Here is a 14,781-nt window from a genome sequence, read left to right as displayed (position 1 = left end):
GCAAAATACAAGTAGAAATTTTAATTAATATTAGTCAGCAGTTACATTATCTATTTAGTGTATTTTTTTAAAGACATATGATTTTAGTTTAAATTTATGAAGATTAGTAGATCACAGAAAGTGGAAACTCACGTTCCTACTTAATGCTCAAGCAATAGTTGGATTAGTGTGCTCAATTTGAGGTACAATACTTTATGTGATAGGGAAATACTGGACAACTTCAGAAAAAATGATCTGGAAATATGGTCATTTTAGAATGGCGGAAATAACTGAAGATATTTTTGAGCAGAGTAAAACTGCACGTGGCACATGACAGTTATTGCACTGTTAAATATATGGACTTATTTTAGAGGTATATCTTTGTATGTCTTAAGAGATTAAAGTAAAACTAACTTCTTGAAACAGTAGGGAGGGATATTTGGTTTCAAAGCAAAGGTTTAACGTTCCAATCACCAGACACACCATGATCTTATAGTCAAAATGTTGTGGTCGGCTTGAATGGTCAATTGCTTATCAAATGTTTAAAAATACAACCACCTGGTTGTATTCAATTACTTTTAACATTTATTCCAGTTCCCAAATTTCATGATTTCATAATTCTTAATGGTTATGATACTAAGTTAGACAGTAGCAAATTGAAATTTTAATTCAACCTCTTACTTGCTGGGCTTCCCTGGTGGCTCATAGGTTAAAAGATTATTCTTCCAATGCGGGAGACCTAAATTCGATCCCTGGGTTGGGAAGATCCCCTGGAGAAGGAAATGACAACCCATGGACGGAGGAGCCTGGTAGACCCCAGCCCATGGGGTCGCAAAGAGTCGACACGACTGAGCGACTTCACGTTCACTTTCTTACTTGCTGTGTGACCTGGGGATAATCCCTTCTATTCTCCAGCTCTCTGAAAAACAAAACTTAAATATCTGCTTTGTTTGAAAACTAAATTAAATGCTGCCTACTTGTTTCTTAGCACAGTTCCTGGTTCTTGGTAATGGGGAGAACAAGATGGCAGAGGAGTAGGTGGAAGTGGAGTACATCTCTCTCCACAGATACATCAGGAATATGACTTCAGACAGAGTGCATGCAGAACACCAGCTGAAAGCAGACACGAGTACCTGACCAGTGGTAAATAACATGTAGAATCATGCAAAACTTGGTAGGATGAAGGAAATAGGAAGAAAAACAAGAGTGTTAGTAGGACTGGATCTGCCCTCTGCAGGTGGAGGAACTGAAGCAGGGGTCTGATCCCACATTGGGGCAACTGTCTGAGTCAGAGGAGAAACATTTAAGGCTGAGAGTGAAACAGCTGATCTGTGGCAGCCTAAATGGAGACAGCCCTTGTTGTAGCCATACATACCCCATATGGGGACACAGGTCCCCTAGAAGGTGAAGAAGCTGGGAGCTGGAATTTAGGGACTGGGGAGATATCCCAGGGCAAAGGCTGCTGTTGACTGTGGAGAAATGGATCGAGGGGATATGACAGAGGATATTGTGCTGGGAAATGCCTGTGGAGGGAAGCCAAGCAGCCATGGAAGCAAGGCCATACTGCTGAGTCATGTGTAGAGGGTGAAGCCATCACCATAGCCTCTCTATCCACACAGGCCAGCATCCACAGGTGAAAAATAGAGAGGCTGGCTCATTATACTCCTGAGGCACTGAACTACAAGAGTAGGACCCCACCCAGGGTGCTTCTTTAAGTGCCTGACAGGCTGAACAACAGAGAAAGATCCAGGCAATGGAGCCCTCTAAGTGCCTGAATGGGCAGAGCTACAGAGAAAGACTGGCCAAAGAGGCCTTCTGATCGCCAGCTACCAGAGGCTTTAAAAAAGACTCTCATAGGGCCATAACTCCTGAATCAGAGACTGTCCATGTCCCTGTACACTTGGCACCACCACGGTCCCTGCAAGCCAAGCAGCTGTACCACCTTCATGCCCAAACCTCACTGATGCAGAATTGCCACAGGCAAAAAAAGTCTTTCGTCTATGCATGGAGGTCACATCAGTCATGTCCAACTCTCTGCGACCCTGAGGACTGTGGCCTGCCAGGCTTCTCTGTTGTGGGGGTGGGGGAGGTTCTCCAGGCAAGAATACTGGAGCATATTGCCAATACTGGTTTCCATGCCCTTCTAGACCACCATATTTCCTTCTGCCCTAGCCACCAATTCCCCTGAGTACCTGATACTGCCAGAATCCCTGCAGCCCAAGCAGCTGCACCACCTCCACACCTGAACCTCACTGGGGCAGACCCAAGTTCTCCAGGGCAGCCTCAGGAGCAATGCCCAGTGGACAACCCACGTGCAGAGGTGGAAATAAAGCCACAATTGAAACCCAGGGGCAGTGTGGCTAAGGAAGAAGACCCAAAACCTTCCCACCAGCTGTACAAGGTGCAGATTAAATTCACACGTTCAACAAGGCAGACTCTGTGTCTATGGACTATATAAAAGGACATTGAGGGCTCCCACAAAAGAAAACACATTAGTTTTGATAGCTGTGGACACTGGGAGCAACAATACACAGGAGTAGGACCAAATTCTCCCACAGCAGATCCAGAGACCAGCACAGTGTTGAAGGACAACCTAGGCAGTTGAGGTGGACTGTGACTCCCAGCAAGAGAAAGGACTCTGACAGAAGTGACTCAAGGAAAACATTTATTATTCTTATGGTTTTTTACTTGTTCTCTAGATTCTTTTGGATTTTTTTTCTCCCCCCGCCCCATACTGTAATTGTCAATTTTATTGGCACTATAAAATCTAGTCAAGTTTTTGAACTTTTTTTTTTCTCAGCCACATATTTTATTGTTATTACAATTCTCTGCCTCTACGTTGGACTTTTGCAATTCTGTGGGTTTTTTTTTCTTTATTTTTAACTTAATTTTTCATTTTCTTAAAACTTATTATTATTTTTTCTACATTTATTCCTTTGCTTTTCCTACTGCTCTTTTCCTCTTGCAGTTAATCTTTAATGTATATAAATCTTTCTTATCTACTTCTATTTAACTTTGCATATATATTCTTTCTTTTCTTTCTTTCCTTTCCTCTCAGCATATTTGTTAGTTTTTCTTTCATTGCTGTAGTCCCAACTTGGCACCTTGTTTTAGTTTTGTTTCCCAGTTTGTGCTTTTGTTAGATTTGCTCTTAACTGGTAGCTATACTTTTTTATTTCCTTTGTTCACCATGTCAATCTACTGTACTTTAGTTGGACCATTTTGATTTTGCTTATGGGTGTATATTCTATTAATTTAATCATTATTTGCCTGATTTTGTAACTGCCATTTGCCTGGGATTGATCTTTGGTTTCTCACTTTTGGGTATTTGTTTCAATCTCACATAATACTCCATCCCATGTATGGAGAAGACTGGTGGGCTACTGTCTATGGGGTCACACAGAGTCAGACACGACTGAAGTGACTTTGCAGCAGCAATACCATAACAAAGCACTTGTGGAATCTTCATTCCTGACTGGAGATAAAGCCCTGAGCCTTTGGAGTGGGAGCACTGACTCCAAGACCCTAGATTACCAAAGACCTAATGCTAGGAAGTATCAAATAGTGAGAACTCACACTAAGGAAACCTCTAGAATACAAGACCCAGCATCACTAAACCACCAGTAGCACCCTGTGAAGGACTCCTCATTTAAACAAAAAATAAAACAAAAATACAAACCCAACAATCAACAGACAGGATTATCACCTCATTCAGCTTTGCCCATCAGAGGAAAAGCAAACAAACAAAAAGAAAACTCAGCACAAATCTCACCCTATACAAAGCTTACATAAACCACTGGAAGGTGGTTATTTAGGAGGGCAGAAACCAAAAGGAAGAACAAACTCAAACTTGAAGGCTGGGAAAAGGAGACCTAAAATGCAATAAGTTAAAAAAAAAAAAAGTAAATGAAAAGGCAGAGAAATACTACACAAATGAAGGAACAAAGTAGACACAGAAGTTCAAATAAATGAAGAGTAAATAGGCAAACTATCTGAAAAATAATTCAGAATAATGATACTAAAGATAATCAAAAACCTTGAAAACAGAAAAGAAAAAATACAAGAATCAAGTAACAAAGATGTAGAAGGATAAAAGAATAAATGTACAGAGACAAGCAACATAACTACTGGTTAAAAACACTCTCGAAGGAATCAATAGCAGAATATCTGAAGCAGAAGAAGGAATCAGTGAGCTGGAAGATAAAATGGTGGCAATAATTTCCAAAGAGCAGAATCAAGTAAAAAGAATGAAAAGAATTTAGGATAATCTCAGAGACCTCTGGGACAATATCAAACACAGAAATATTGGAATTATAGGGGTCCAAGAAGAAGAAGAGAAAAATAAAGGGTATGAGAACACTTTTGAAGAGATTATAGTTGAAAATTTCCCCAGAATGGAAAAGGAAATAGTCAATCAGTTCAAGAAGCACAAAGAGTCCCATACAGGATAAACCCAGGAAAAACACACCAAGATACATACTAATAAAACTACCAAAGACTAAACACAAAAAAAGAAGAGTAAAAGCTGCAAGGGAAAAGCAACAAGTAACAGACAAAGGAAACCCCATATGTTTAAAAGCTGATATTTCCGCATAAACTCTTCAGGCCAGAAGAGAATATCAGGATATATTTAAAGTACTGAAAGGGAAAAAGCTACTACCAAGATTACTCTACCTAGCAAGGATCTCATTCAAAACTGTTGGAGAAATCAAAAGCTTTTCAGACAAACACAAGTTAAGAGAATTCAGTACTACCAAACCAGCTTTACAACACATGTTAAAGGAACTTAAATAGTCAAGAAATACAAGAGAAGAAAAAGATCTACAAAATCAACCTCAAATAATTAAGATAATGACAATAGGAATATATATATATATATATATATCAACAATTACTTTAAATGTAAATGGATTAAATGCTCCAACCAAAAGACACAGACTGGTTGAATGTATACAAAAACAAGACCAACACATATGCTGTCTACAAGAAACTCACCACAGACCAAAAGACACATATAGACTGAAAGTGAGAGGGTGGAAAAATATATGCCATGCAAATGGGAAGCAAAACAAAACTGGAGTAGCAATCCTCATTTGAGACAAAATAGACTTTAAAATAAAGATTACAAGAGATAAGAAAGGATATTACATAATGATAAAGTGAACAACCCAAGAGAAAGACATAACAATTATAAATATCCTGGAAGATGATGCTGTGAAAGTGCTGCACTCAATATGCCAGCAAATTTGGAAAACTCAGCAGTGGCCACAGGACTGGAAAAGTCAGTTTTCATTCCAATCTCAAAGAAAGGCAATGCTAAGGAATGCTAAAACTACCACACAATTGCACTCATCTCAAACACTAGTAAAGTAATGCTCAAAATTCTCCAAGCCAGGCTTCAGCAATATGTGAACCATGAACTTCCAGATGTTCAAGCTGGTTTTAGAAAAGGCAGAGAAACCAGAGATCAAATTGCCAACATCCTCTGGATCATGGAAAAAGCAAGAGAGTTCCAGAAAAACATCTATTTCTGCTTTATTGACTGTGCCAAAGCCTTTGACTGTGTGGATCACAAGAAACTGTGGAAAATTCTGAAAGAGATGGGAATACCAGACCACCTGATCTACCTCTTGAGAAATTTGTATGCAGGTCAGGAAGCAACAGTTAGAACTGGACATGGAACAACAGACTGGTTCCAAATAGGAAAAGGAGGACGTCAAGGCTACATATTGTCACCCTGCATATTTAACTTATATGCAGAGTACATCATGAGAAACGCTGGGCTGGAAGAAGCACAAGCTGGAATCAAGATTGCCGGGAGAAATATCAATAACCTCAGATATGCAGATGACACCACCCTTATGGCAGAAAGTGAAGAGGAACTAAAAAGCCTCAATGAAAGTGAAAGTGGAGAGTGAAAAGTTTGGCTTAAAGCTCAACATTCAGAAAACAAAGATCATGGCATCTGGTCCCTTCACTTCATGGGAAATAGATGGGGATTCAGTGGAAACAGTGTCAGACTTTATTTTTTGGGGCTCCAAAATCACTGCAGATGGTGACTGCAGCCATGAAATTAAAAGACGCTTACTCCTTGGAAGGAAAGTTATGACCAACCTAGATAGCATATTCAAAAGCAGAGGCATTACTTTGCCAACAAAGGTTCTTCTAGTAAAGGCTATGCTTTTTCCTGTGGTCATGTATGGATGTGAGAGTTGGACTGTGAAGAAGGCTGAGCACCAAAGAATTGATGCTTTTGAACTATAGTGTTGGAGAAGACTCTTGAGAGTCCCTTGGACTGCAAGGAGATCCAACCAGTCCATTCTGAAGGAGATCAGCCCTGGGATTTCTTTGGAAGGAATGATGCTAAAACTGAAACTCCAGTACTTTGGCCACCTCCTGTGAAGAGTTGACTCATTGGAAAAGACTCTGATGCTGGGAGGGATTGGGGGCAGGAGGAGAAGGGGAGGACACAGGATGAGATGCCTGGATGGCATCACTGACTTGATGGACCTGAGTCTGAGTGAACTCCGGGAGTTGGTGATGGACAGGGAGGCCTGGCGTGCTGTGATTCATGGGGTCGCAAAGAGTTGGACATGACTGAGTGATTGAACTGAACTGAATTGATGAATCCAACATAGAAGCACCTTGATACATAAGACAAACACTAACAGAGATAAAAGGAGTAATTGATAGTAACACAAAAATGATAGGTGAGTTTAACAGCTCACTTACACCAATGGACAGATCATCAAAACAGAAAATTAAAAAAAAATTAAAATTAAAAAACACAAACACATGGAGAGTAAACAATATGTTTATAAATAATCAATAGTTTACTAAAGTAATCAAAAGAGAAATCAAAAAATTTCTAGAGACAAATGACAATAAAAACACTACAGTAAAACTGTTCTAAGAGAGTAGTTTACAGCAATACAATCCTACCTCAAGAAACAAGAAAAACATTGAATAGACAATCTAATTTTACAGCTAAAACAACTGGAAAAAGAACAACAACAAAAATCCAAAATTAGTAGAAGGAAAATAATCATAAAGATCAGAGCAGAAATAAATGAAAGAAACAATAGTAAAGCTTAATAAAACTATATTTTGGTTCTTTGAGAAGATAAACAAAATTGACAAATATTTAGCCAGACTCATCAAGAAAAAAAAGGAGAGAACAATCAATTCAAGAAAATTGGAAATGAAAAAGGAGAGGTTACAACAGACAATGCAGAAATAAAAATGATTATAAGAGACTATTATGAACAACTATATGGGAATAAAATAGATAACCTGGAAGAAATAGACAAATTCTTAGAAAAGTTCAATCTTCCAAGACTGAACTAGGAATAAATAGAAATTATGAGCAACCCAATTACAAGCACTGAAATTGAAGTTGTGATAAAAAATCTCCCAAAAAACAAAAGCCCAGGATCAGATGGCTTCATGGGAGGATTCTACCAAACATTTAGAGAAGAGCTACTACCTATCCTTCTAAAGCTCTTTCAAAAAATTGCAGGAAGGTAGGAACACTTCCAAACTCATTTTACAAAGTCACCATCACCCTGATACCAAAACCAGATAACCCCCACCCAATAAAAAAAAGAAAGCTACAGGCCAATATCACTGATAAACATAGATGCAAAATCCTCAACAAAATTTTTGCAAACAGAATTCAGCAACACATCAAAAAGCTCATACACCATGATTAAGTTGGAATGCAAGAATTCTTCAATATAGTCAAATCAATCAATGTGATACCCCATATTAACAAATTGAAAAATAAAAACCATATGATAATCTCAAAGGCAGAAAAAGCCTTTGACAAAATTCAGCACCCATTTATGATTAAAACTCTTCACAAAATGGTCAGAGAAGGAACCTATCTCCAAACAGTAAATAAGCTGAAATTACTGAAATAAGCCTTTCAGCAAACAGTATTCTCTGGTGAAAAACTGAAAGCATTGCACCTAAGATCAGGAACAAGATAAGGGTGCCCACTTTTCCCACTATTCTTCATAGTTCTGGAAGTAATAGCTACAGCAATAAGAAAATAAAGATTAACAAAAGGAATCCAGATAAGAAAAGAAGAAGTAAAGCTCTCACTGTTTGCAGATATCATGATACTGAACATTGTAAACCCTAAAGGTTGTATTAGGAAATTACTAAAGCTAATCAGTGAATTTAGCAAAGTTGCAGGATACAAAATCAATACACAGAAATCACCTGCATTTCTCTCTATATATACAAACAATGAAAAATCAGAAAGACAAATTAAGGAATCAATCCCATTCACCATTGCAACAAAAATAATTAAATATCTAGGAATAAACTTGCCTAATGTAATAAAAGAACTATACATTCTAAATTATAATATACTGATGAAAGAAATCCAAGACGTCATAAACAGATGAAGAGATATTCCAAATTCCTTGGTAGGAAGAATCAATATTGTGAAAATGACTACTGCCAAATGCAATCTATAGATGCAATGTGATACCTATCAAATTACCAAAGACATTTTTCACAGAACTAGAACAAAAAATTTCACAATTCATATGGGAACACAAAAGACCCTGGATAGCAAAAGCAGTCTTGAGAAAGAACAAAGCAGGAGGAATCAACCTTTCTGACTTCAGATTATATTAAAAAGCTACAGTCATCAAGACAATATGGTACTGGCACAAAAACAGAATATAGACTAATGGAACAAGATAGAAAATAATAATAATAATTAAAAAGTGGGGAAAAGACCTAAACAGACATTTCTCCAAAGAAATACAGATGACTACCAAACACATGAAAAGATGCTCAATATCGCTCATTACGTGCAAAATACCAATCAAAAGTACAATGAGATATCACCTCAGATCAGTCAGAATGGCCATCATCAAAGAGTGTGCAAACAATAAATGCTGGATAGGGTGTGGAGAAAAGGGAATGCTCTTGCACTGTTGGTGGGAATGTAATTTGATATAGCCACTATGGAAGACTGTATGGAGATTCCTTTAAAAACTAGGAATAAAACCACCATCAGATCAGATCAGATCAGATCAGTCACTCAGTCGTGTCCGACTCTTTGTGACCCCATGAATCGCAGCACGCCAGGCCTCCCTGTCCATCACCAACTCCCGGAGTTCACTCAGACTCACGTCCATTGAGTCAGTGACGCCATCCAGCCATCTCATCCTCTGTCATCCCCTTCTCCTCTTGCCCCCAATCCCTCCCAGCATCAGAGTCTTTTCCAATGTGTCAACTCTTCGAATGAGGTGGCCAAAGGACTGGAGTTTCAGCTTTAGCATCATTCCTTCCAAAGAAATCCCAGGGCTGATCTCTTTCAGAATGGACTGGTTGGATCTCCTTGCAGTCCAAGGGACTCTCAAGAGTCTTCTCCAACACTATAGTTCAAAAGCATCAATTCTTTGGTGCTCAGCCTTCTTCACAGTCCAACTCTCACATCCATACATGACCACAGGAAAAACCAAAGCCTTAACTAGAAGAACCTTTGTTGGCAAAGTAATGCCTCTGCTTTTGAATATGCTATCTAGGTTGGTCATAACTTTCCTTCCAAGGAGTAAGCGTCTTTTAATTTCATGGCTGCAGTCACCATCTGCAGTGATTTTGGAGCCCCAAAAAATAAAGTCTGACACTGTTTCCACTGAATCCCCATCTATTTCCCATGAAGTGAAGGGACTGGATGCCATGATCTTCGTCTTCTGAATGTTGAGCTTTAAGCCAACCTTTTCACTCTCCACTTTCATTTCATCGAGGCTTTTTAGTTCCTCTTCACTTTCTGCCATAAGGGTGGTGTCATCTGCATATCTGAGGTTATTGATATTTCTCCCGGCAATCTTGATTCCAGCTTGTGCTTCTTCCAGCCCAGCGTTTCTCATGATGTACTCTGCATATAAGTTAAATAAACAGGGTGACAATATATAGCCTTGACGTCCTCCTTTTCCTATTTGGAACCAGTCTGTTGTTCCATGTCCAGTTCTAACTGTTGCTTCCTGACCTGCATACAAATTTCTCAAGAGGCAGATGACCCAGGAATCCCACTTCTAGGCATATACCCTGAGGAAACCAAACTTGAAAAAGACACAAGTATTCCATTGTTTATTGCAGCACTATTTACAATAGCTAGAACATGGAAGCAATCTAGATGTACATCGACAGATGAATGGATAAAGAAGTTGTGGTGTATATACAGATTGGAATATTACTCAGCCATTAAATGGAATGCATTTGAATCAGTTCTAATGAGTTGAATTAACTTACAGCCTGTTATACAGAGTGAAGTAAGTCAGAAAGAGAAAGATAAATGTAATATTTTAACACATGTATACAGAATCTAGAAAAATGGTACAGAAGAATGTATTTACAGGAAAGCAATGGAGAAACACACATAGAGAATAGACTTATGGACATGGGCAGAAAGGAGGAGAGGATGAGATGTATGGAAAGAGTAACATGGAAGCTTACATTACCATATGTGAAATAGATAGCCAATGGGGATTTGATGAATGACTCAGGAAACTCAAACAGGGTCTCTGTATCAATCTAGAAGGTTGGGATGGGGAGGGATATTCCAAAGGGAGGGGATATATGTATCCCTTTGGCTGATCCATGTTGAGTTTGACAGGAAACAACAAAATTCTGTAAAACAAAAAAAGAAGTAACTGGATATTCAGATATTCCTACTTCTCCATGTAGTAAGTTAACTGCTGCCATTATCACCCAGTAAAATCTAGAGATTTATTCCTTAAAAACGCTCAAACTCTCTCCAAATTAGGCGATTACCTGCACATTTGAGGGAGGCTTTACCAAACTGAAAAACAGGCATGAAAACAGAAATTTAAGGAATGTTAACATCATTAACCTTCTTCCTCCTCTTAGAGACTGTTGAACATACAGAGGAGAATTTACCAAGGCTGGAGAAGAAGTCAGAAGAAAATCTGGGACAGTCTTTGGAATAAAAAGAAAAACAAGGAAGAATATGGAAATAAAAGCAATCATTAGCAAGATGGATTCACTATGATTAGTGCTTAAATGGTATTAATAACGTACCTCAAGAATATTGATCTCACCTAATCTATGTTGAAAATCGTATAGGTATGAATTAGGGATGGAGAACAGGCGAGAAAGAGGGATATTTGTGTGTATTTGTGTGTGTGTGTTTGTTTCAGTGAGCATCTGTACAGTGATGATGAGCAGGTGACAGTGGTGCCTATTGTCAAATTCCATAGGGATCCACATTAGAAAACTCTTAGAGTAATTGAAATTTGAGATGAAGAGACACTGCAGAAGCTATGTAAGTGAGAAGAAAGGCCAAAAATTTCAAGGAGATGGATTCTCTGGGTTCTTGAATACTAGATGAAAATGATGAGTGAGAATTGCTTATGCTTCATTCATGGATTCACTGTTTGGAGATTGGTGAAGATAGCTTTGAAAAGTATAACCCAGAAGACCAGCAGTGGAAACTGTAAGAAAATGCTGAATTCAATTTGGGGCACATTGAGCTGGAGGGACACAAGTAGAAATAAGAGAGAATTGTCCCAAAGGCCATTATGTTAGAAGACCAGGTATAAGTAAACATCAGTCAACAAGTCTTAAATACAGGTTTTTGCTATTGAGGGAACATATGACAGTGTCTGGAGAACATTTTCATTTTCACAATTGGTGATGGGGAGACACTAATGGGTTTCAGAAAGGGATGCTTTGCATCCTGTAATACACAGGATCATTGCGCCAAAAATATCTAGACCGAAATGTCAGTAGTGCCAGATTTCATTTGAGCCAAGTTGAGAAATCCTGATATTATGAATACAGTTGGGGAGAAGTACCAACATTTCTCAATCTATTATTACATGTTAGCTATGTTCCTAATACTTTGTGTGACATAACTCATTTAACCCTCAAAAATGGTCCTATGAGATAGCTCACTTGCAAGTCTCATTTTATAGATATACATATATCTATCTATATATATATGAAAGGATCAGACAGATTATATCATTGTCTATAGTCTCACAATTAAGAAGTTTAACTTCAAGAATTAAACTTTAGGGGCACACTAATAGTCTCATAACCATTTTGTTGCACCTCTTTACAGAGATGAAATCCATAGGCAAAAAAATGCTAAAGCTATGATATACTAATGCAATCCCAGAGACGCTAGAAAAGTGCTAACCATGGCAAGTAATCATGACCCAGATGTTCCTTTTGAGAACTGGGCATAAGTTCCAGGAGATGATGAAGAAGTGAATATTAGCTCACACACTCATCTTCTTTGGGAACTAAGAATTCTTATTTGAAACCGGAGCCTATTATACAGAGTGAAGTAAGCCAGAAAGAAAAACACCAATACAGTATACTAACGCATATATATGGAATTTAGAAAGATGGTAACAATAACCCTGTGTATGAGACAGCAAAAGAGACACTGATGTATAGAACAATCTTATGGACTCTGTGAGAGAGGGAGAGGGTGGGAAGATTTGGGAGAATGGCATTGAAACATGTAAAATATCATGTATGAAACGAGTTGCCAGTCCAGGTTCGATGCACGATACTGGATGCTTGGGGCTGGTGCACTGGGACGACCCAGAGGGATGGAATGGGGAGGGAGGAGGGAGGAGGGTTCAGGATGGGGAACACATGTATACCTGTGGCAGATTCATTTTGACATTTGGCAAAACTAATACAGTTATGTAAAGTTTAAAAATAAAATAAAATTAAAAAAAAAAAAGAATTCTTATTGTGAAACTGTAAATTGAGTAGAACATTGTGTCCCAAAAGATCAATGGCACAGGGTGGAAACAAAGACTCATTAATTTCCACCCTCAGTGGGCTCATTTAACTTGAAAGGAAATCTCAAGGGAGAGAATAATTTTCTGTTTTTCTACTCAACTTTCTCAGAACGACAAGGAATGGGATAGATTCTTATTTGCATCACCTGATTGTTTTGGAGGTCCTATAAGGTTGCTTTCCTCTTTGCAAATGAAGAAGACCTTCTGGGAAAATTCTCAAATTTATGGCCTGTTCTGTAGCATGTCAAAGACTGAGGCCCACGGCGATGGATACTGCCTCATTCATTGTAAGAAACTTTGAACCTCATGGACGGTAGGGCAGAAGGAGCCTTAAGGTTCAGTGGCAGTGAGCCATCGAGGGAAAAGCAGGTGAATGTTGAATTGCCTTTGTCTCAATTCCCCTCAAACCTCAAACTATATAAATGAAGGGTTTTGGGGAACACTGCCTGTTTATTGCTGCTTTCAGCCCTTATCTTGAACAGAGCCTGGAGAGAGGCAGGAACATTATGCAGAGACACTGAGAGTCTATCTGCATTTGTTCAGCACAGAGACAAACAAAAGGAGTAAGGGCAGAAAGAAGAAAATGAGAAATCTGCAGTAATAATCATCAGAAGTCTTGTATTTTGAATGTTTTGCTAAGTGTTTAGACAACCCTGGGGTTATAAACCAAGAGATCCAGCTCTCACTCTGAAGACAAAGAGGGAAGATCCATTAAGTTCCCTTGTTAATCTCACTTTCTGCCCCTGTTCCTCTAGACCACGGCTGTGGAGTAAATGACTATGGAAAATACCTCCTCTGTGAGTGAGTTTATCCTTATGGGATTGACAGACCAACCTAAACTCCAGATACCCCTGTTTTCTCTGTTTCTGCTGAACTACCTGGTCACTGTGGTGGGCAATTTATTCTTGATGATTCTAATTTGTCTAAATTCACACCTGCACACACCCATGTACTTTTATCTCTTCAATCTGTCCTTCATTGATCTCTGTTACTCATCTGTCTTTACTCCCAAAATGCTAATTAGCTTTATTTCCGACAGGAATGTCATCTCCTTTACAGGATGTATGTCTCAGCTGTTTTTCTTCTGCTTTTTTGTCAACTCTGAGTGCTATGTGTTGACAGCCATGGCCTATGATCGCTATGTGGCCATCTGTAAGCCCTTGCTGTATACAGTGGCCATGTCCCCTCAGGTGTGTTCTCTGTTGATGTCTGGTTCATATGTGATGGGGTTTGCTGGAGCCATAGTCCACACAGGATCTATGATGAGGCTGATATTTTGTGATTCCAACATCATTAACCATTACCTGTGTGACATCTTCCCACTGCTCCAGCTGTCCTGCAGCAGCACGTATGCCAATGAGATCGTGGTTTCTGCTGTTGTGGGAACAGTTGTCATATTATCTAGCCTCATTATCTTTATTTCTTATGCTTTGATTCTTTTCAATATCCTTCATATACCACCATCTAAAGGTTGGTCCAAAGCCTTGAGCACCTGTGGTTCCCACATTACAACAGTTAGTCTATTCTATGGATTTGGGGTGCTCACTCATGTCAAGCTACCATCTTCTAGGTTTGTGGAGCAGGGAAAGTTTTTCACAGTGTTTTCCACCAATGTGGTACCCATGCTGAACCCTCTTATTTATAGCCTCAGGAACAAGGATGTCAAAATTGCTGTGAAGAAAATCCTGAAGAGAATTACAAACTGAACCAAATCATTTATACCTCCTTTTCTTTGCCTTTTTTTCTTCTCTCTGCTCCACTTTATCCTGTTTCTCCCATTCTTTTTTTCATATCATTTGTCTTTCTAATGTCTTCTTGACAGAACTTTATCTCTAATGTCTGATGTCTTTTCTTCTCTTGCCACATAATGTAACTCTGTGAACCTATTCTTTGCCTGAAGAATCATCCTCAGCCCTAAGTGATCCAATACTACTTGCAGACAAGTGACCAATAACCTTTCCCATCTAACGATAAAACTCTTATTTTCCTTATGTGT

The 14,781-nt window shown here is 38.8% G+C and overlaps 1 protein-coding gene across 1 annotated transcript; it reads left to right on the top strand.

The window, feature by feature from the left end:
- Positions 1 to 13,555: 13,555 nt before the first annotated feature.
- Positions 13,556 to 14,491, top strand: LOC123465766 (olfactory receptor 143-like). The gene has a single exon (XM_045165628.1). It carries the CDS (start codon positions 13,559 to 13,561, stop codon positions 14,489 to 14,491), a length of 933 nt encoding a protein of 310 aa, XP_045021563.1. The 5' UTR covers positions 13,556 to 13,558.
- Positions 14,492 to 14,781: the final 290 nt, after the last annotated feature.

This window comes from Bubalus bubalis, chromosome 5, assembly GCF_019923935.1.
Source record: "Bubalus bubalis isolate 160015118507 breed Murrah chromosome 5, NDDB_SH_1, whole genome shotgun sequence".
Classification (NCBI taxonomy): Eukaryota; Metazoa; Chordata; class Mammalia; order Artiodactyla; family Bovidae; genus Bubalus; species Bubalus bubalis.
Note: the sequence above shows the minus strand (reverse complement) of the source record. Positions and strands in the feature narration are given on the sequence as shown.